Source organism: Anopheles darlingi, chromosome 2, assembly GCF_943734745.1.
Source record: "Anopheles darlingi chromosome 2, idAnoDarlMG_H_01, whole genome shotgun sequence".
NCBI lineage: Eukaryota > Metazoa > Arthropoda > Insecta > Diptera > Culicidae > Anopheles > Anopheles darlingi.
Genome location: NC_064874.1, coordinates 60,175,741 through 60,198,556, shown reverse-complemented (window position 1 = coordinate 60,198,556; position 22,816 = coordinate 60,175,741). Strand labels below are relative to the sequence as shown.

Here is a 22,816-nt window from a genome sequence, read left to right as displayed (position 1 = left end):
TTTTTTAAAAAGAGTTTTACACGATTGTTTAAAAAATTATCAATAAACTTGGAAAATTATCTGCGAGTTTACCTAGCAGATACTGTACAGATTGATATTAAGTTTAGGTTTCAAATCAATCGGTCCAATAGTCTTTATGCTACGATGAAGGTTTTGGGAAAACATTTTACACAATACTTTTAAAGGATTTGCATTTGAATGAATGCATGTAAACAACAAAAAAAAAAATTAAAAAAAGTGAACAGCTTATCCTTCCCTTAAATACCCGTCATAAAATTTCCTTCTTTTTAGTTTAGAAATGAGAATGAAAATGAATGTAATTCATACATTGAATTGAACTTTATTTTGCATTTCCCAATTCTATGAACAGTATTGATATATTGAGAATTTCTATTGATACTCATTACCGCGCCATTGCGTTCTAGATATTAAATTCCAATCAATTTCATTTTGAATCCTTTCGTTCGAATAGCTAAGACTTATATTTGTTCATCAAGATCACATTAATAGAAGGAAAAGTTGGAGGATGGAATTTCAACCATCCATCTGTTCATCTCACTCTCCTCTTCTCTAATGGATCCAGCACCGTAATTGAAGATTATTTACTCGGTAACCTCCGAAGCATAAAGTCAACCAAACCAAAGACACTCTAATGCACCTTATTCCAGTCGTCGCACCATGTAAATGCTATCGAGAAGAGATTGGTTGGCAAACCTGAAGGTTGGTTGGCCTTCAATCTGCGGCACTCAGTTTGACGCCGTCTGGTCCGTTCGAGGAATTTCAAATGAAATTGAACCGCCGCGCCTAAGCCCCATGGGGAAATATATATTTTTTAGAAAAGAAAAAGAAGAAGGGCTAACCAAACCTCACACCAAGCTCAAGCCCGAGCTACGAGGAAGTAAACACGAGCACCGCATTTTGTATATAATTTGAAGGAGGCGCCCTCTCCAACGGCTAGGTAGGTAGTTGAAAGCATGAACCGCCGGCACACCGCGACACCGGGCATCGAGCACCGGCCACCGGTCACTAATGTTCTGACATCAACGGTATGTTGCGTCGATTTAGGGGGCGAACTCAATCGATCCCGCATATGCAGACAACAGGTTTCGGACAGCACTCGGTCACACGTGGCCACGGTGCAGAAAAGGTTGATATGGATCGATGGTCACGATTTTGCTGGTAACGGAGCAGTGTGCAGTGTTTGCCACTTTCGGGAAACACATAAACACACACACACTTGCCGGGCCCGGGGTCGTGTTGATGCATTGACCGGATCTCGAGCTAAATTGAGTTAACCTTCAAACGATAGAGAGTGTGGAATGCTGAGATAAGGGGTGCTGGCTGCTCCGATCAATAAACTCTGCTATCCAACAGTCGGTGGCATGACATTCAAATCCAATTTTCAAAATCGCCTAAGGTAAGCAGCAAGACATAAGGTTGCCGATTAGCTTACTATCTGCCTATTATCCGTGTTCCCTCGAGTTCTTGAGTTCGAGAATCGAAAGTATCACAAGAATGTTCTCTCTTATTCGAGATAGAATCTGGAGTGTGTCTGATGGTACGAAATGCATGATCGCAACGCGCGCTGCACGCGAATGAATGTCAAAGCAAACGCAGCACCATTGGGAGCTCCGGTTTTTGGGGTGGCAACGCCGGACGCCCGATGTGTTGCAATAGTAGGCCGGGGCGGTGCTAGAGTAGTTGCTACCCGCCCGGAGCAGGCGAGAAGAGAACCTAATAAAAATTGTAACAATAATAAATACATCATGGTGACTGACAGGCACCGCGGCGGACTGGAGCGTGGTTGCGACTGCGAGTCGAGACCTCACAAAAACGCATATTGCTCCGTGCAGGTCCGTGCAAAGGCTCCTCATGACCATAATCGTAGACCCACGCCTGCAGCAGCACGCCTGAACACGCCACGTAGAACACTCTCGCATGTCACTGGTGCATACGGCACCGCGCATGCCCATCGCGTGTTCCTTCGCAGGTTGCCACAACAACAAGGGCACCGGGACACCGGAGTCAGGGACCCCTGACTGTGTGCGCGAGTATGTGTGCTCGTGTAGGTTTTTTGCTGGAACACCCCATGTTGTGTTCTCAGCACGCTCTCATGCGGTTGCTGTCATGCTGCGTTCTGTGTCGCAAAACAGGCGGTGATATGTTGCCTATGTTGGCATCGTCTCGCATCGTTGCATCGCGGTAGATTTGGTGAGAGATACCGAGCCCTTACCACCGCTAGAACGACACAAATCGACGGCAGAGCGCGCTGTCCACGAGCACCACAAAACGAAAGACAACAAGCGACGAACCCAAAGATTGCGTGTACCGTGAAGCAGCTTTGGCTTCGAAAGATTCGGCATTTTATGAATGAAACCGTTTGCTGGAGTGTGTGTGTTTTTACTTTCGTCGCGTACTGCGAAGCCACCCTTCGGTCACCTTGCGAGTAGAGAGAGAATGACTCACCTGAATCTGGGGATCATGTTTGTCGGATCTGGCTAGCAATCGGATCAATACAAGTCAGGCGCACACATTGCGCAATGGAAACAAGAGACAAACAAACATGTCACCCTCACCGTCACATACACACACAGACACTGGCACTGGCAGTGCACAAGCGCCCAAAGATTTATCGATTTTGGCAGGTTCTGTTGAACATGACAGAGAACGGTGTCGCGCGCCCTGCATAGTAATGGGGCTCGGCTTGGGGTGCAAGAAGTGATCTTGCGCCAGTGTGGGAGAGAGCCTCTGATTGATCATTGGAGTTGGGGTGCGCGGTCCCTGGCGCGCTGTTGAAGGAAAGGCACTTCAGCGTACTTCTCGCGAATAGAAAACAATCTGGGGCCGAGAGCGAGGAGGAGTTTCGTGTCGGAAGGAGTCGGAAAGGACCGCTGCAAAGACCGCTTGCTTATTGCCCAGTAATTGATGGATATTGTTGTGTCATGATTGTGGCTACGCCACGGCAACGATTGGTAATAGCGTTAAATGGACCATTGTAACGCCCGGTTTAATGTTTGACACCTCGCTTGTCAGCATTTAGGCGTGCTCACATCATCATGATCATCATCATCATCACCATCATCATGGTTGTCAATTTGCTTTCTAGCAAACAAGTACATATTACGGTCAGCAACATAAAAAAGCTACTCGAAGCACGTTATCCCGATCATAAAGAGTCATAAAGAATATGATGTACGATGATTTATCATCTTAAAACATCGCCCACGTCCAAGCCGTTTGTTGCTTTATTGTCAGACAGTTCAGCATAATTAGAGATTGCCCCTTTTTGCTTTTCAATTAAATGGTTGGCACTGTAAACGGGGTGGGGGCTTTATTTTAATTAAAATTTCCCCAATTTTCTCTTCACGGCTTAACGGGATGCGATACGATGCGACTATAATACGGCAGACAATGCATCTATCCGTTAGATTGTAGATTGTTCTTAGCTTCTACTTTCTACACACACACTAACACACTCACACCATACATCAAGACCGTTAGGATTTATTTATGAACTAAATGAAATCCAACTTACAAAAGGAACGCAACAATGGAAAATGCTCGCTAACGTGAAGATCCCTTGGCTGCTGTGTGCGTGTGTGTGTGTATGTGTGTGATTCAAGTATCCGGAATGCATTTTTCCCCGCTACCCCGAACATAACAAGCTGATTGCATTCTTTCGGCTCAGATAAACATTTGAGTAACGTTATAGAACCGGCTAGAACACTCGACGGTGACTTCGATGGTTTCACCCCTCGCCCGGCGGGAAGAAGCTTTCTCACCTTCACAACGAGCCACGGAGGTGAAACAATATTTTGAAATGTTGATTAAATTCAATGTCGGCTTCCCGTTCGAAGTGCCGTCTATGAACGCGTCTGTCTCTCGTTAGCTCACTGACTGTGTGTTTGTTTCTCCGTTCCATTGGCTGCTTGTTTAAGTTTTGGAGCTTTTTTTTGGGGTGGCGGTTGGAGGATTCCACGCCACCGCTTGCGTCATGTGACGTGCGCAGCCCCAACGCCTCTAACATAAATAATACATTAGTGAGTACAGGGTTGCCGGGCTCCCCATCAGGCCAAGACAATTCCTTTGGCCAAGAGGACGTCAGAGGAAGAAAAACAAAATGCTCCCTCCCGCTTCCATAGAGAGAGATTAATCAGCCAGTTGAGGCGCAGAATGAAGGAGTTTAACTGTTACGACGATGGGCTTTAGGGATCACTTATCTGCCTATTTTCAAATCAACAACCCGGACTGACTGACCAACCGGTCCCACGTGGCTCCACTTGAGTGAGTCTCTGGGCGAGTAAGAGAGAAAGAAAGAGAGAGTGCGAGATGAAACGTAATATGGAATCATTTATTAACATTATCGCAATGGACGATGCCGATGAAAAACGGTTTCCTGGAACCCGGTGGAACCACGGCGCCCCTCGCTCGCTGACCGGTCGGCAGTCCTGCGGGTGGTGCCTGGCTGGTGGTTTCGCTAGCCAAAGTCCATGCACCCGGGGAGGAAGAACCGGATCGGACCCCTGGCTCTTGAGGAGTTTCATCGAAGGAGAAAACCTATTTCTTTCCAGTTGCCTTCGAGGCGTGTGCACCGGCCGGTTGTGGCCGGAGTTTGCGCGTTGGTCTGCAAGTGCAAAACTGCAAACGATCAGTTACCCTTGGCCGTGAAGCCATGAGGCCACGGACGCTGGCGATAATAAATTCGATCTAATCCAGCCAATAATCGCGACATCGGCGCGATGGTCTCTGCCCGCGCTCGGCGATAAGTCCGAGAGTGGTCATTGCCGGGGCGCTGGTGTTGTTGGGGCTCCGTGTGGTGAGCACACGAACGTAATAGAAGTGACAGGAGGCCGACGCGAGAAATATGAAGCAGATGACAGCCAATGGAAAAGGGGGGTCCATATCATAAATTCGCGCCGGAGATCGGAGTCGATCGGAGAGTCGGTCAGTCATTGAAATCGGTTGTAAATGGATTGTTACCCTGCGCCAAGACCAGCAGATAATCTGGCAAAATGTGTATAGAAAGCCCTGGAACTCGTATCTGTTCGTGATTATCTGGTGAATGCGAGTTACAAGTGAATTGTTTTAAGAAGAAAATCTTTGGAAAACCTTTCAATTTCTAGGGAAAGTTTGGAACATTCTCGATAGACTGTTTAGTTCAGGGAAAAATGACAAGGCCAGCATATAAAGTAACGAAATACGAGCGTCATGTCATATTTTTCTGGAACTCTTATTCTGAAACTCCAGATAATCTTTTAGGACCCAATTTTAAGCCTCTATTCTGGCAAACAAGACTGCATTACTCCTGTGGAAAAAGAACTCAGCCGTCTTATTTTGAACTTATGAATGAAATATCAATGGCAACTGTGACGAAAATAATGAAGTGTGTCTTGATCTTGAGGTCGATCAAAGCTATCATTTTTTTTCGATTTAGCAAAACACAAACTTTGTAGTTTAAGCTACCGTTCGCGTGCTTGTGTTTTGTAGTTGTGAAAAGCGCAACAATTAAACGCATTTTTAATTCAGTCTTGTTTAAAAGACTCTTCAGTTTGAGGTACCAGACTGAGACTGTGAGACTCGGTAGAGTTTCGGTTCAACTTCTTCCTTTTGGTCACAGTTGCCATTGGAGCGGAAGCTGTTGGTTTTTGGTGGTGTTAGTAATTATTGTCATAGGATTAGTAATTGTTTTGGATTCGGGCCTTAAGGAAATCACCAGCTCTTTCGTAAGTTAAAAACAAGAGTACTGATTTTTTACATTAGACTTTACTGCTGTTAGCCATACAATAGATTTGGAGTAGAGCTCGTAATGAGGGCGTTAGAACGACACAAATTCTGCTCGAGATAATCTGCTGGCCTGGTCGCAGGGCTAAACATACTGCTAGTGATCCTTGATGTACTGTTTTGTTGGCATTATGTGAACGCAACTCCAGTTGTATCCCCTCAAGATATTAATTGAGATCCAGATGTCTAAATAACGACACGCACACCTTCGCGGTTGAATGGCGGTTTTTCGAGATGACCGCGATAATGAGCAAACGATTAATCATCCTTCCAAGTCTCGAAAAGCACTTGATCTTGATCCAACTGGAGCTCAACTGAAACCCAGCCCAGACAACCCAGAGGGATTCGATTGTGGTTGTGCTCTTTCAAATGTGTATATCTTCGGCCACAACATGTTTGATTCTTCTGCGTGATTCCTTCCGCGATAGATAGATTCCCGTTTTGCTACCCTAGTTCTTAACTTCCCTCACCTTTTCCTGTTCTTTCACTTCCATTTGCAGACAATAACGACGACGAAGGCATCGAGCGCGACTCGGAGGAGATCGAGGAGGATCTGGCCACGCTCGACAGCGATGATGGAGTCGATCCGGGTGACTGCGATACGACGCTGAATGGCGGTGGCACCGACGGCGGCAGCAATCTGGCCTCGTGCGACACCTCGATGGTGGTGCCCATCAACGGATGCGGTGGCAAGCGAAAGCATCTCGAAACCAAAGAACTGGATCACGTGCTAGAGGTGAGTACGTCGTCGGACGTCGTGGTTGCCGCCCAAAAAAGTGTGTGAGTCAGAAACTCCTTTCTCTGGAGCACCCTCGACCATCCACCACCACCACCAGAACCCCTATTCACACCCCGGAGCTCCTCTCTTTTGTTATCGGTCGGTGGTGGCGGCCGCGTCGGTTGGACGGTTTCAAAAAGAGAAAAGATCGAAGAATGGATCTGGCCGCAGCATCAGCATTATTGTATGGAAATGGTGCTCACGTGTGTGAGTGCGTGCGCGTGTGTGTGTGTGTAAGCGATCGGTGGTGAAAGGTTTTGGGCGAAAGGAAAGTGTTTTTCTTTCCCCGATACCGAAAGACCAGCAGGAACCAGCGGCCGGGTGCTGCTACCTGGTGCCAGCCAATCCGAAGTGCGTAAGATTAATTACAAACAAGTCGCCATTTTGGGGAACGAGGGGACTGCTCTCTTTCTTCGGTCGCATCAGCATCATCAGCAGTCGAACTCTAATGCTCGATCTCGATCATAAGCGTTCCCGGGTATTGAGTCGCTCTAGAAAGGAACCGCAAAAGTGCTCCATCATTCTCATGTCTCCATGGCGACTGACGGAACGGTCATGGCGAGCACGATGCCTCGCTTGACCGAGATGATAACTCAATTTCGTGTGCTACTCCTTTATTGAGAAGGATTTAACTGGATTTCGTGGTGCGATCGAAGTAGTAGAATGAAGAACAGTTCCCGGGGACTCCATGGTCCTTCTAATCCCAAGAAAGCCAGTTCAGTGATCACTGCGTTAGATAGTCTGAGGGGTTTTCTACACATACAGGAGTAACATCGAAGTTTCATCGAAATTGCATCGTTCGTTGTGATATCGAAATTCATATCGCATAAAAAAATTTGGTTTGCAAACAGACAGACTCAAAAGTAATGCAAAATTGTCTACGTCTGCAGAAACAATGTGATTGCAGCAAAGCTGATCCATGATGGGCTTCGAGCAAGCAGCTCATTCAGCAGCAGCAGCAGCAGTACCCTTCACCATACAAGTCTCACCCGTTTTATGTGATCGATCACGATCACGTATGGCGCGAAATAACCCCAAAAAGCTTCCGCCAACCGCTCACCCAGTCGAACGCTCGTTAACGAAAGCAATTGAAGCAGTGGAAAGGGTGTTTGGTTGTGCGTGCCGCGCGCAAAACCGTGTCATCGTTGGTGTGAGGCACGTCACTTGCAGCGAGCGAGTCAGTTTGGTGGCTCAATTTCCACGGAAGTGATTAAAATCGCCGACTGGCTGGCTGGCTGGCTGGCTGTCAGGTTGGTTAACGTTCCCTGCGTGTATGTATGTGTGTTTGGCGGCATCGATCATCACGGCTGATGGGAAGACCGTGGGAAGCTTTGAGCTTTGAGGCCACTGGAAGGATCCTCGAAGGAAACTCGGCCTCTGCCAGAGCCGTCTGGCTAATTGGTATTGGCTTTACGTTGACGGTGATGATCTTCAAGCTGTGGAGCTGGCGAAAAGTCTCTTTGCTCTTTTTCAGTGGCAAAAAGTTGTCTCACAATCCCTGGCGTGTGCGATCTTCACCAACAAGTGTCGACGCGAGGAATTTCCCGGGTATTTCTGCGGTGGAAAACAAACGAACAGAAACACCTAGTGCGCCTGGCTAGGTACGTGAGATGAAAAGGGGAAAAGGTTAATCGTTTCCGGAAACACACACACCGCAATAATGATGTCTATAGTTTGGGAATGCCTTTGGTTGGCTTAGTCCACTTTCTGGTGGTTGCTTTCACGCTCTCTCTCTAGACTTTTGTTGCAAGTCAGCTTTGAGATGCTAACCCCGATCCTATCCAAAACCTATGTTCTCTTCATTTGACGCAATGCTTAATGCTCGTGTATGTTGCCCAACGATGCTTTTGCATTATGAAATATTTCTTAAACTCAAAACATGACCGCGGCCTATGATGACATAAGAGATCAGGTGCAGATAGCAGATGCCGTCCTTCGTCCTAATGAACCTCGTTTGTGTACCAGCAACATAATGTATGCTGTAAACTTATGCTAAATCATGTACACTGGGTGAAGCTGGATGGAGTAGCTTTCGTAGCACTTTGAAAATTCCATTCCGTCCGTCCATCGTCCTTGAGGATCCATTACCCACGGTCCCATGTACCGGTCGGCATTAATCTATGGAATGCGTACCGCCAGCATCAACTCACCAGGAGCATATCGAGCTCCCCCCTTTCTGAGGCTAAGATGGTTTACCTTGAAACAGCAAACGGGGCACCTCCGGGCCGCAATGACACGATTCGTTACTTTCCACCTGTAGGTTGGCCCCATATAATGCCTTCCGTTGCGCTAGGAAAGCCAACATAAACTGCTTGCCGACAAAAAAACAACGCGCCCGTGTGTGTGTGTGTTGCAAGATGGTCCCCTGAACAAAAGAAGAGGTTTGGTGGCCGGGTGGCCGGGTGGCCGGGGTCGATGAATGAATGAAATACCGTTTATACGGTTTCATTGAGCGCCCGTTGATGGATCATTTAGTTTTCTGCGCGATAGTTTTTCTGCGTCTACCATTTCCGCGAATGGATGGATGCTTAGCTAGGGAAAACGAAAGTCGTGGCTTCGGCACCTCGAGGCAAGCATCTTCGAACCGAGCGGCTACCGCGTGATCGTTTGGAAAAGGGGCTTCGCTACCGCGTTTCGCCCAACGACTTTGGGGTGGAATAATGCCTTTTTATGCTAATGAGTGCTCTCTCGCTGGATGGTTCTCTGCTTGGTTTGTGTGGGGGGCAGGGGCAGGTCATCAGGTTTAAGCAAGTACCGCGTGCAACATGATGATGGGGTATGTCGAGGGTTTTGCCGAGGAAATACAGGGTGTTCCGCACAAAAAGTGCAAATATTGACGTTCTAAGACACCGTTTTAGGCTTTTCTTTCTCATTTATCGCGCTCTGTACAGTAATTTAAATTAAAAACTAAATCACTTGATAAAGCCAGCTCCTTTTTCAAACATTTTCTTCGTAAAAATAGCATATCGAGAACTTATCACTGAATCTATAGGTCTTTGCATGAAAATATTTTGCCCATATTGAAAAGGCCAATAAAAATCAATCATAGATTATTGTAGCCTGAACAAGTTTAGAGAAATGGAAGATAGCACATTTTCTGAAATACTATAGATTGAAATATAGATAAAGACTTCAGTATTCATTATACCGCTGGTTGGTCGCAACAGCTCCAAACATCCTAACTCCAGTGGTTGGTAGATAACATTAATTCTTGGTCTTCGGAGGTGATATGAACCTATCTTGATGAGATTTTTATGCTGAGACTTACTCTGCTTTGCTTACATGTTACTGAACAAACCGTATTTACAACTCAACTTTTTACATATCCTTTCGTAGATATTAATCTCACGAATACAAAAAAAACGTTATGTCATATACGGTATGAAAAAAAGTTAATACCACCCCTGCATGAAATTTACGTTTTGGCTATTTGCTCCAAACAACTAAGTCTAAAAATCAAAAATCGTACATCAATAGTTTTGTTTTTTTATTTATCTTTATTTTACTTTTTGCTTTTTTCAAAAAGACCCACCAGAAAAAAAGATATCACAAAAATAGTAGAGAAAGGCACGAAAAAAGGGTTATTCACCTCATACAAGACAAATATGGTTTTCTCTCCAAAATAGTCAAATAATATTTTTTCACTCCAATTCAATGATGCAGTTTAGGTTTTTAATCTCATGCGCATCTTTTGAGACCCTATCGATGGTTCTATCGCCTAAAATAATGGAGTTATGCCCCAAGTTACTAGACAACTGATTCATTTTAAAATGGCTCTATAAACATCTCTAAGATATGAACAACTATTAGTTGGTTAGGTTTTGATTTTTGGACTTATTTGTTTGGAGCAAACAGCCAAAACGTAAATTTCATGCAGAGGTGGACTAACTTTTTTTCATACTGTAAGTCTTGCAACAAAAAAAAAATGCAAAGAAATTGCAATGAACTACTATTGATGCATTTTTTTGTATGGAACACCCTGTAGAAGCAAGGAACTAGCCTTAGGTCGATGGTACGGATGTGTAGGACCCCAACGGAGCATGGTCATAACCTCTTCCGACACCGAAACCGATTCTGATAATGAGCCTAATGCTGGTCCGCACCGCACGATGCATGCACGATGGCAACAATGAAATCAAATCGCCATCGCCAAAGGGGGCGGAGGGGGGCCAAAGGTGGAAAAGTGAAAGTGAAAAGCGGCCGCTCGCGTGTGCTTCCGTCCGGATCCATCAAATCGGAAGCCCTGTCCTCCCGGGTCAGCTAAGGACAGCGACGTGATTCGATCACTTCCGTGCAGTCCAGAGCAGAGCAGAGTCGGATCGATCGTGCGATCGCGTGTCCTTGAGGCGATGACAAATGTCGATGGCCGCGTGCGGCGTTCGGCGTGCGGTTACGCCCCATTCTCCAGAGACTTCCTGTGAGGGCGTATCCCGTGATCCGGCCACGGTCCGGCCGTGGTGATCCGTGTCCGTCATGATCTCACGATCTACAAATGGTCAATGGCCAACGGCGTCTCTCTCTCTGTTTGTGGAGCGGTAAAGTACCGTAACAAGCGACAAGCAAGCGACACACTATTTACAGCTGCTACAGCTGTTGCTGTGACACCTTGGCCATCCGTAACTCCCACTACAAGGCTCGTGGGCGAAGCGATCGAGACCAAGACGACCAAGCAAGACGTCTTGGCTGCGAAACTGACAAAAGACATTGCCTCCTAGTACCACCTCCTCGTGCAGTGAAGAATGGCGTCCCAGAATACAATTGTGTTCTGAGACTTGACCACCCATGCGTGGAGTCATTATTTGCAGTTTACATCACCTTCCTCCCCGGCGAACGATCGGATCCAGCTGCCCAGCTCCGGAAAATGTTGATTTAGATGTTCCCCTTTTATGTCGACGAGCGGGGGCCGAGGGTTTCGTCCGAGGTACGTCTCTCGTAGTGTCCACAGCACAACCCATTGGCGGAGTGCCATTGCTTCATGCACGCCGTAAGCGCTGCATGCAGTCCAAGGCGTACATGGGGCTCCGTTTACCGTTTCATTATGCTGACGCATGTTGACCTAGGTGGTTCATCTGTTTTTTTTTTTTGCGCGCGCGCTCGCGCACTGTTGTATACCAGGTCATAGTCTGTGGTCTGTGCTAACTTATGCCGTGCCCTAGATAGCACGTTTGCACCTGTATGTCCCCCTGGCTAGCCCCGTGGTGTCAATTTATGCGACGCAAATTGGGTTCTTTCTACAAACGACCGGAGGCCGGGCTGGTTTCTGTGCAAACACACCGAAGCATTAGGAGCCAATTGCTGTAGCACTGTCGCTGTGACGTTGTAGCGAGCGCGCGCCCGCGCGTATTAATGACAGTCGCCACCACTACTAGACATCGATCGATCGATCATGCTGGCTGTGGTGCACTATGGCGTGATCTGGAACCTCTCGAGATCGCATGCCATGCCCCATGGTGCCACCGTTTAACATTCTAGACAAAGGACGGCAAAATGAGGCGCCTGTTGATCGCGTTGTCCGTTTGCTAGCTGGCGAGCATTCTAGTATTCTCCTGCTAGAATGCGGAAGCCATCGAGCAACGCGAGTGGCAGTGATTTACTGGTTCAGACTTGACTTGAACGCGTGAGAACTACTTTCGCTTCTGCAAACTCGTCGGCGACTCCTGGCGACTGATCAGCGTTTACCTCGTAGGCGATTATTCGATCAAAGAATGCACTACTTGAAAGTCGCTATCGTGATTACTACCTTTCGAAGGGTCCGGCGTTTGACGTCACAAGTGCAGCGTTCCAGTGACCCTGTTTCGATCCTCAAAAACCCACTCCTCAATACCGCAAATAGCGCATTTTCCAATTAACCTTTGACAGAAAGGAGCGGAATAGCGGTTTCCCGATCAGCAGCAGAAGATGATCCTCTGACATCTGTTGCGGTGAAGATGGTCTCTTCGAAGACCGGCCTTTAACCGGTGGTCGAACGAGAATGAAAATTACCTCATAAATTCCTCCCCCGGACATCGTCCCACGGGTCGACGGGGACGGCATCAATCATCATGTAAACATGTTGAACTCGCGGCCCCATTTCTCCTTCCCCACCCTTCCTAATATCCGGTCCGAGCTGGCCTAGACCTAGGCTAAGTGGATTAATTACTCTTCTCATCGATCGAAGAGCGCATCATACTCGAACAGACAACAGTGCTGCTGCAATGAGTGTTCCGTGATCTACGAAACCCTTTGGCCAACTTCTGCGCGTGGCAATCGGTCAAGAGCGCTCGGTTTTTTGTTTTCCGTGGCCCCCTTTTTCCCCCGGGAGGAGCGGAGGTCTAACAAACGGTCACCGGATCCCGTCCCGTGGTGACCTAATATTTGCAGAAGCATCGCAAACATCGCGAGCCAGGGCAGCGATTAAGTCATAAACTTTCTCCACCAAACTCAACCACCGGGATCCACCGGGAGGAATTGGCCCACGGATCGGTCAGATTTCACTCGATTGATGGATTGGTGGATGGGATGATGATCAGAAATGGGGCTTTGGGCTCTTGGTGCGCCTAGAGTTTGTTGGTGGCTTCGGAGCGCATATTTTAGTCCGCGTTTTAGCGATCGAGAAGATCGAGACCGAGGTCTGTCGATTGAGCCATCATCATGCTTTCTGGGGGAAAGGAAAATAGAACATATTCTGCCGGCGAATAGACGAGGCGAGGTGGACACTCTCCCGAGAGCGCTTATTAGGATTAACCGATTTATGAACCAAGGCATCCGATCCACCGATGAACGCAGAACGCAATCCCGGGCCTAAGGAAGGTCCAAGTTTCCTCATTACCTCCCCCCCTTCCGCATCATGCTTTCGCAGACCTACTCCGACCGATCCGACGACCGATCGGGGGAAAAAAAAGTCCGGTAGCTGATCGGATCGGATTTTTATGGGGAATAATTTAAAATTAGCATAATTTAATGACCGAACTGGGCCTCAACTCGGCCTACGTGTTGTGCTGCCAGGGTGGTGGTTGGTTTTCGAAAGATTTACGACAACGATCACCGGAGCAGCATCACCGGATGTGTTCGATCGATCGATTCCGGATCGAAAAAAGATGAGTTGTGGTGGCGCTGCGATCCCCGAGCGATCTGGACGTCGGAATGTGGTTGGTTTTAGGACGAGGTGGTCGGCTGTGTCGAGGTGCGACCGGTGCAAGGACTTTGGGGATTTTGCATAAATTTGTCGATCGGTCGGTGGCCGGGTTGTGCCCGTGTGATGGTATTAGGCTGGATTGTCATATTTATGGAAATGCGAACCAAAGGCTCCGGGGCCGGAAAGCCTCTTAACCGGAGTCGGATCTGTGTCCATCGAGCATGACCTTCAATCGGGCCGCGACCACCGTAGCTGCCATTAGCTCCATACAACAGACAACACGTCATCAACTCACGACAAACCACGAGTGCTCCTTCTGGGCTCCATTACCGTTATGCAATGGAAAGGAGGGATGGGAAATTGCTTCTTCTACTCCCCGGAACTGTTGCCTCAAGTCTAATTTCACGCACGGTCGCCAATGGCAAACAAATTTCGGCAACAATGCGCCCATACCAGCTACATGACATCTGTGTCACTTGTGAGGCTTTCCACCGACGAGCCCGGGAGGGGCTCCAACGCTTTCTACACTTTGCGCTGCACCAGGGATGGCGCACCGTCGTCGCGACCGAATTCGAAACTGACCATTTCATAACGGATCTCCCGGAACGGAGCACCTATAGGTGATGCCGATGCTGCCGGTGGTGGTTCCGTTCCGATAACGCTCACTGACGGGGCCGTGGCCGTAGTGTATTTGGCGCCACCGGCATCACTCCACGGTGGACAATTGTTTGCCAAAAACAGGCATTCGTCTCAAACTTTGGACACGGTCTTGGTCGTGGTGATGGTGGTGATGGCGCCTCCCGTAAAGGAAGAGAAAGAAGAGAGAGAAGAGAGAGAAGAGAGAGAAGCGAAAAGAAAGAGAGGAAATAAATCATCAAATTGCTTTCATTTCCTTTCAATTCACCGCCGGAACCGCCATGTTACGTTGTCATCGCCGGTGTTTCGCGGGGTTTTTCGTTTGTTTTATTCCCCTTACGCCGCAGCCTGCGTGGGTAGTAGTAGGAGGAAGGGAAGGCGCGGTTGGCGCAAAATTACCAACAGAATGATTTAAATTACTCAATCGTTCACCCTCGAAAAAAAAAAGCTCGACAACGCTAAGAATAACTCTCAAGCTCAAGGTCTTTCGTCGGGTCGGCGGCTCACCGACTGATGATCGGATACAATGATGATCGTACCAATGGGGGCGGAATCGAGGGGAGAGTGTACCGTTTTTGGCCATTTTAACCTGGGGCGTCGTTGCTGTTGCTCGTTCTGGGCCGCTGGTTTTCCGGTAGTGCCCGTGACAGCTTGTCTTGGCGTCGGCACTTCGTTCGTTCCGGGTTGTTCCAGTTTTGCAGCGGCAGCAACCCGGAATGATCGTTCGTGTTCTCTGCGCGTGGCACGCCGCATTCCCATCTGTCTGCTGCTGTTGTTTTTTTTTTGTTTTGTTCCTCTTCCTCTTGCGATCCCGCCGACTTCAAACGGAGCTTTAAACGGTAACGGTTCCCGATTTAAATGGTGTGCTTAGAGTCTCCTCTCAGTTGGCGGCGCTGGCTTGTGGTTGATTTTCTATTAATGCGGACGCGCCAAAAACGCTAATCGATTCCGGAGTGTGCGCGCGCGCGCCAAACAATGGCAGCATCCTGTCGGGCAAACGGTCGGGCTTCTTATGAATCCGGATTGTTCCCGAATGCAGGAATGGTGCCGAATGGAGGGGGGGGGGGGGGCGTTTGTCGGCGTCAAAAAGAAGTGTTGATTTGTTTAGCATTGGCGCCGCTAAACGCCGATTGGAATTGGAACGCCTAAACGATTCAATCGAGGGAATAGGCGTTTTTCGGCGAGGGAAACACCTTAAAATGGAGGTTCTTCGGTTCTTTCTGTTTGCTGGGCTTGTAAAGTTCTGCGGAGCAGGGCACTGAAATCTTAATTTATTTGCTATGTCTAATCTATCTTAATTCTATGTGCCTAAGAGTTTTTGCCAGTAATCTTCCGTGATCTTCGTATAGCTTGTATCAATTACAAGAAGATGTACAAGATGGATGCAGTATCCGATCGAATGATAACTCATCCTAGTCGTATGCTGTTCTAAAAGTTTGTGCTCTCTCGAATCATTTGGTTGAACCATAACGATGGTTTATGAGAAACAGTTTTCCAATTTTTTTTTAAATCCTAGACATCAATCCTTGGCAAAACCGGTGTATAATCTGGATTTGTTACAGATTTGGCAAAGAAGAATGGAAACTCTAGCTAAACTTGAACTGAACAGCGAAGACAGTGTTTCGATAGGAATTTAGTTTCTTTGGCGATTTAAGGGGAAGCTTTGGTTATTTCGGGTCCAAAAATGCTTATTCTTGACGATTTTTAGTGGTTTCTTCACATCAACTTTATCTTTTCAAAATAATGTCATATTAAACTATAAATTTTCAATTATATTTGGTTCTATTTTGGGGAAGATTTGTTCAAAACTACGTTAATGGCATGCAATCTAGAAAGGCTAGTTATCACAAATGTACTTTTTACGGTGCCCCTCATAGCCACGTGCCGGTTCATCAGAAATATACAAATTAATATTCTTTTGTTGGATTATAAGTTTATCCATGTAGCCCCGTCGAGTTGTTGCTGAATTTCTCATTTTTCGATTTTTGGCAGATTTTTGAAGTTGAAAAAGTGATGCATTTTTCGATGTTGCCTCAAAAAACGACAACACAATAAAATAAATTGTTTTAAAAAAAGTATCAACAATTTTTATAAAACCTCGACGGGGTTACCTGGCAAATAGTGTACAGATTATATGTTCAAAATTTCAAATTGATCGCAATCACAATTACCTTTTCATAATAGATCACAATTACATTTTCCAATTAATAAATATATTATATATTGGGCAAATTAAACACTTTTCAGTTGATCGTCAGCATCCTTATTCGCCTGACTTGAATTCTTGTGATTCTTTATGATTATTCTCTTTCTTGAAGATGAATTCAAACATCTCAAACAACAATTGGGTTCGAAGCCATATTAAATTTTCATTTGCTGGTATTATTAGTGTATTCTATGGTTTCAATATCGCACCTTAAGATCACGTATTTTTCTTAATTGTCCCTTTTGATCGTTGCATCTTGTTCCTTCTACTGTTCAGGAATGCAAATTTTATAAGGCCATAAAATCAAACCTCCATTGGCTTCGATCGTCCATATTGGTTCTGGTTTGTGCATACATTGTAGAATTTATTGTGTAGCCCACGGCCGTTCTCTCGCTCGGCCATCAATCCTTCATATTGCATAGATGTTGACCGTGACCGCGAATCTGTTCACCGGAGTTCACCTTCAATTGTGCGTTCTTCGTACTATTTATCAACACATACATTGTTGCACCCAATCGTCGGTAATGTCGATCGTCATCGTTCGTAAGATGTCCGTATTTATTTTGCTTTCCGGTTTGATTTTCTTGCGTCTCTTGCGACGAAGCGACCGTAAACACCACTAGGTGAAGATTGGTCAGCTCTCATTTGCACCGGATTGTTGGTCGCCCGGCCGCTCCGGCTACCGAAACGAATTCCATTACGCGTCTGATTTATACGAGTTTTCAATTGATGCTCTTTCTGTGATGCAGAAAATGAAGATGAAGTAATATCGCCATCATCACCCAAGGCTCTCAGCCGCTTCCACTTTTCTTATGCAACTCGCCAACGTACTGGACGCACTGGAACGTGAATACCCTCCCCGAGAGAAGCAAATGCTACACTTTCCGGTCCGATCCTCCACAACAAACAATGTCGTATCCGAGTCACTCTCGGGGCCGAGTTTTATCAGAAGCTTAAACTGACCAATCGCGTCGGTTGCCGAGAGATAGTTTTGTTTTATTTCCCCCAAAAATCCCAAATAATCCAAGTGAGTGATCGAGGAGTGATCGCTTGGGAAAAATTTGGTCTTGCCCCGATGCGGTAACGTCGATCGTCGTTGGCTAGGTCGAGCGCACCTCGACACCGGGGACAGCTGCTGCTGCTGCTGCTGGACACTGTTAAGGAATAGGAATAGGCATTTCGATAGCTTTTGCAACCGCAGCCGCTGCCGTTGCCGTTTGCCGGTGAAATATGATGGCCATTTCCTCCCAGCCACCAGCGCGCCAACCACCAGCTGGTGACAGTATCCAAATTTGGTGCCCGGCGTCGTCGGACTTACTTTGCCTTTTCCCTTTTCTGTTTCGCTTTTTCTTTTTACTCTGTTCCCTGAGGTGTGTCCGAGTTTTTTGGGAAGTTTTTGGGCTCCCCTTTCGCCCTCGGACTCGGTGGGTTAGCTGTCCTGCCCTGACATAATCGGGGTGGCGCGTTCGTTCGGTGTTCAGTTCAGGCGCGTGACATATTTTTGCGCCATCTGCTGCTGCTGCTGTGGCCGTTGTTGTGGCGACCTCACCCGAAAAGAGAAAAAGGGTTTGGCTTGGGTGGACATGGGGAAGGCCACAACGAACGAAACTATGCGCTATGCTCGGCTTGCGAGTGGAATTCGACCTAGCCTAGGTCGGTAGGACACACCGTTCGCCGTCGTCATCGTCTAGCCTGATCGTCGGTTTCATAACTGTCCAAGGTGTCCAACATACGTTGCTGATACGGTGCAGAAGCAATGTTCGAGACCCTTTTTTGGGGACAGAAAGGTAGCAAAACAACGGCCATGCAGGATTATTTAATAACGCCATCTCGATCGCGCAGGTAGGTGTCTCTGATCACAGGAGCACGATCACGGATCTCGGTGCGACACAGTGACTCACTCACGGTGCGATATGCCGTCCAGACCACCCGCGCAACATTGCGTGGTGGTGAATGAGATGCGTCGTGGATGGAATGCATGCATCGGCATTACGCCATGCACGCGCCGGTTGCGAGCGCATCTTCGTTGTCCCGGGGGTCTTCGTTGGTGTCGCCGCTGATGATGGCCGAATGGTGTCAAGTCGATGGTGCTGCAAATGGACCATTCGACTCATCGACGCCGACACAGCGATAAGCTCTACTTTGGGTGCTTTGAAGGTGCCAGCTGATGAGCGGATTGGAAGCGCATTTGCTTATCATCCCGAACCCTTTTTGGCACAATCAAACCGCGTCGACGTATCGTCATGCAGGAGAATGTTTGGCGGAATTGGGTCAACGGAACGAGCACGGCGGCGCTTGGAAGCGTTCAGTTATGTCGTATTATAGCGTCATATTTTAGGCAGGGCCTTAGGGTCCGCGGTTACGCGAATGGATTATGGAATCGGCTAAGGTAAGGGAGAGGGGAGCGATTTTCGAAATTTTGGAAAAAGTAAAAGTTTACTAAACACGTGCAATACCTGCTATCGCGAGCATTGGAGACCAATATTTGCCGTGGAAATGGTGGATTTAGTACAGAGAGCACGGAGCACGGAACATTTGATGAGGAATACTAAAGATTATTTATTTAAAAAGTTTTTTCCGAGTGAATTAGTTATACACCAGCAAGAAATGGGTTTTTGGAAGGAAACAATTCATCCATCTACACTTTGAACTTCCTTGAAAATTGTAAATTCTAATCCAGCTAATCTGGTGATATCAACTATAACTACTACTGACTAGAATGTAGCAGAACTGGTTAGTACACTTCCAACATCTCCTACGACATTTCGATGTCGTCCTGAACGTCTTCACGTGCGATGGAATGGTGCGCATGATTATCCGGATCACTCAACCGTGTCTTGCGAGCCATTCTAACCGTATTTTGCGCAGTAGTTGTTTCAAATTGATTAACATTGGCCAACCCCTAACGATTGTAAAGTTGGCCTCGTTACAAACCAATTTCGTCGTCAAATATTTGTTGTTGCTTCACTAATTGAAAGACAAGATGTATACCATTTTTAAGCTAGTCAAAATTCAGAGCCAAATATCAGCATGGTTTTAATTTCTCTGCATTTTTGCAACTAATTCTACGAGTGCTACATCATACTTCCTGCAACTATCGTTTAAAAACATTTTAAAAAGATAAACTATAATACCTAAACTAGAGGATCCCAAAGATTGTATTGAATGTAACTAAATAATACCTAAACGTTGTATGGGATTACAATATCGTAACCGGAGGATCTTGTAATTGCATATTATTCTCTTCCAATAATGGTTACATATTGGCATCCTGGACTAATTTTACTCTTATAGAAGAACTTGCCTTTTTTAAGTTTAGAACTATACTGCAAGTTTGTTGTATGCATCTTCATGCGAAAGTTATGTTTAAAATGCTTTGTAAATGTTCAGGATAAAACAGAACAGAATGATGTTTATTTGTCATCTTCATATTATAGATAATTAGGATTTACAGATACCCAAACAGTAAACAAACAAAACTTACTAGCACTTTAGATAACTTCATTGTCTGTAGCACCTTTTATTTGCGCAGCGCACTTGCTACAATCATTGAAGGCAGCAACACGTCTACTAAAAATCCATTAACCATGATCCTCTCCGAAAAACAGCCCACGAGTCAGTCCCGCTTTCGAATCATAAACCGATGAAATCTCCCTGCGCGATGTTGGAACACGTGGTTTTGAGATTATTTTTGGCCTTGGTAATGAAACTCCTGGCAGCTCCCTCCCTTCCACCGATCGATGGCGCCGTCCTAGTCCCGTGCATGCTTCTTCTGCATCTTTTACACACACTTTTCCCTCCCCACCCTCTCGACGGCAACGTGACTCCAGACTCACAGTTGCACAGTTGGGCGAAGTGACACGAAGCTGGATTTATGTTTCATCAAACGTCGGCGTCCAGCGCTCTGCCTCATAAATCATGATGATGCCGCATTCGGATGACCCGATGCGGTTCCTCCAGCCCACCTTCTTTTCTCTTCTGCTTTCTGCTTGGTATGTTTGGGGTTTTACAAAATGAGTTTTACAACCGCGGAGCGGCGCTTAACGAGCGAGATTGATCGCGAGGAGATCGTGAAACCGAAACTCACCGAAATGGAGTTTGGAGTGCTAATACCACGCACGCACGGTGTTTATTCGGATGAAGGCGGAAGGCGGAGGCTCAAGGTTAGCTGTCCCGGAGCCTAAAAGGCATGGCTTACTGCCTTCTTCGTTCCTCGTCGTCATCCTCATCGTTGTCATTGTTGAAATGGAGCGTCATAAAGATGAAGTCGTTAAACTAATTCCAACCATGGAGTCCACGGGGACAGAGACACCCTCAGATCATCTTCGATCGTCTGCAAACTGAGGCTGCGTGAGGCTTGTGCTTTGTTTAGGACACCGGGATAGTATTTAGACTCGGAATCGGTTTTGTCACTTTCCCCGACTGCGACTGCACTCGTCCGTCACTGGAGCATCCCTTCCAGCAGGCGGTGTGGCCCAATCCAAGGAAGGGGATCATGTTGCTGCATCACGCGGTGACCGGAATGGCGGAAGGCGACCTCCCGTAAAATGCGTGAAAATGAGCTTCTTAAGTGGGGTGATGAGGCTTCATCATCATCATCAACAATCATCGTCGTCCCGGTGCAGCGTAAAGCCATTTTCGTGGTTCTCCGATTACTCCCGTGTCCACGAGGGACTCGTCGAAAATCGGGTGCCCTCCTCGCTCGCTGGAACGAGTGATTATCTGCAGACCCTCTGCGTTGTGCTCCGTTGACGAAGCTTTCGCGAGTTCCAACGGAGGTGGCCCGGCAGGTCGTCGTGGGTAGTCGTAAAAAACACCGTCCGTTACTTTCTTTGAAATCGGGGAAAATGGGGAACGGGGGTGCGTTGCAATACTACTTGCTCCATCCTTCGTTTTGGCGGAAGCACTTTCGGTGACAGAATCGGACATGATAAGTACCGAATCGTCTGTGTGGCTCACCACGTCACACATATACGGGATCGTGCCTTACGCACCGATACACAATATATAAAATGGTGCTAATTGTCAGAGAGCAGCGCGCGGAAGTGCGTCCAAATGTGCATTTGCTGCGGGAGTTACTGAGCCCTGATTGATGGAGCAGTAGATGAAATAGCACTGCTTGATCTTTCCATTCAGTTCAGGAGAGTTATTGTTGAATTCTCCTGTAAAAGTGTTGGAACTGTTTGGCTGTTTCTACACACGCTGAAAATGTTCGTTGCGATAACGAATTTGTCATATTGAAACGAAGCGTCCAAACATAAAAACATTGGTGTGTGTAGAAACATTTGTCACATCTCAACGAAAATAGCTTATTTTAGCTCAATTTTACAATATTTTAGCTACAATAAATCACACAAAAACTAACTTTAATCGCAAAGAACATGAACTATTTCCGCAAAATGATGCTGTGCTACCAATCACAACATTCTATTGTCGCGTAAATATACCAAAGGTTTGTTTACCGTTTGGTCCAAAATTAATTGAACGCCGTACAAAAAGTAGCTTTTCTTTTTCGTTGTGATAACGAAAATATTTAGTATGGGTAGGAACACTGTTGAAAACTTCAGAATGCCCCAAAAACCAGCATTTCAACATATTTTACGAGCAGGAATAAAGAACGGTTCCGTTCTCTTGCGAATGAAATCAATACCGCCATGGATACTGGCGTGAAGCAACGGTTTGGGGGGCAATTAATGCGTTTTTATGTCGCAATGCTTCCGCCAAACCAAACCGGGATCATGGTAGGGATCTATAAATTAAACGCCGAGTGCAGTTAAAGCATAATCAAAATGAGGTGTTTAAGATGCTCCGGACGGGCGGTTTTGGATTTCAGATTTATTTTTACCCATCGAGTATTAAAGTAATGTTTATTTATTCTTTCGTTCCATTCCCCATTCTCTTCACCGCAGTACTGCTCGGCGCGAGTATCACCCACCAAACCAGAAGATCACTATCGGGCCGTCTGCCGGGCGCTGGTGACCGAAACGCTTGAGCTTCGAACGTTCCTACAGCGAGTGTGCCAGGGTGAGGCCGAGGTGTTGCGGTTAAAGGCGCAAGCGGAAACGACCGGCAAGGAGCTGGAGAAGATCCACTTCAACGATTGGGTAAGTCGATCACTAAGCCACCCCGAAACGGTTCATAATTTTCAGAAATAGTCAAAACTGCTCCGTCTTACTGCGCAATGCGTACCGCAAAAGAAGTGCAGAGTCTTCATATTACAGCTATTCTGTTTAGAGGGAGAGTGTAAGGGGGATTAACGTCGAGGAGAACTAACGAAAGCGTTGTTTTTGAGGATTTCTTG

At 46.7% G+C, this 22,816-nt stretch overlaps 1 protein-coding gene across 3 annotated transcripts in view; it reads left to right on the top strand.

The window, feature by feature from the left end:
* The window catches only part of LOC125959804 (protein spire), a 134,301-nt gene that overhangs the window by 67,742 nt on the left and 43,743 nt on the right, over positions 1–22,816 (top strand). For all 3 annotated transcript variants that reach the window (XM_049692751.1, XM_049692752.1, XM_049692750.1), the window contains exons 5-6: positions 6,282–6,517; positions 22,425–22,619. In XM_049692751.1, the coding sequence (XP_049548708.1) occupies positions 6,282–6,517; positions 22,425–22,619 (431 nt within the window). The remainder of the gene's footprint in view (positions 1–6,281; positions 6,518–22,424; positions 22,620–22,816) is intronic.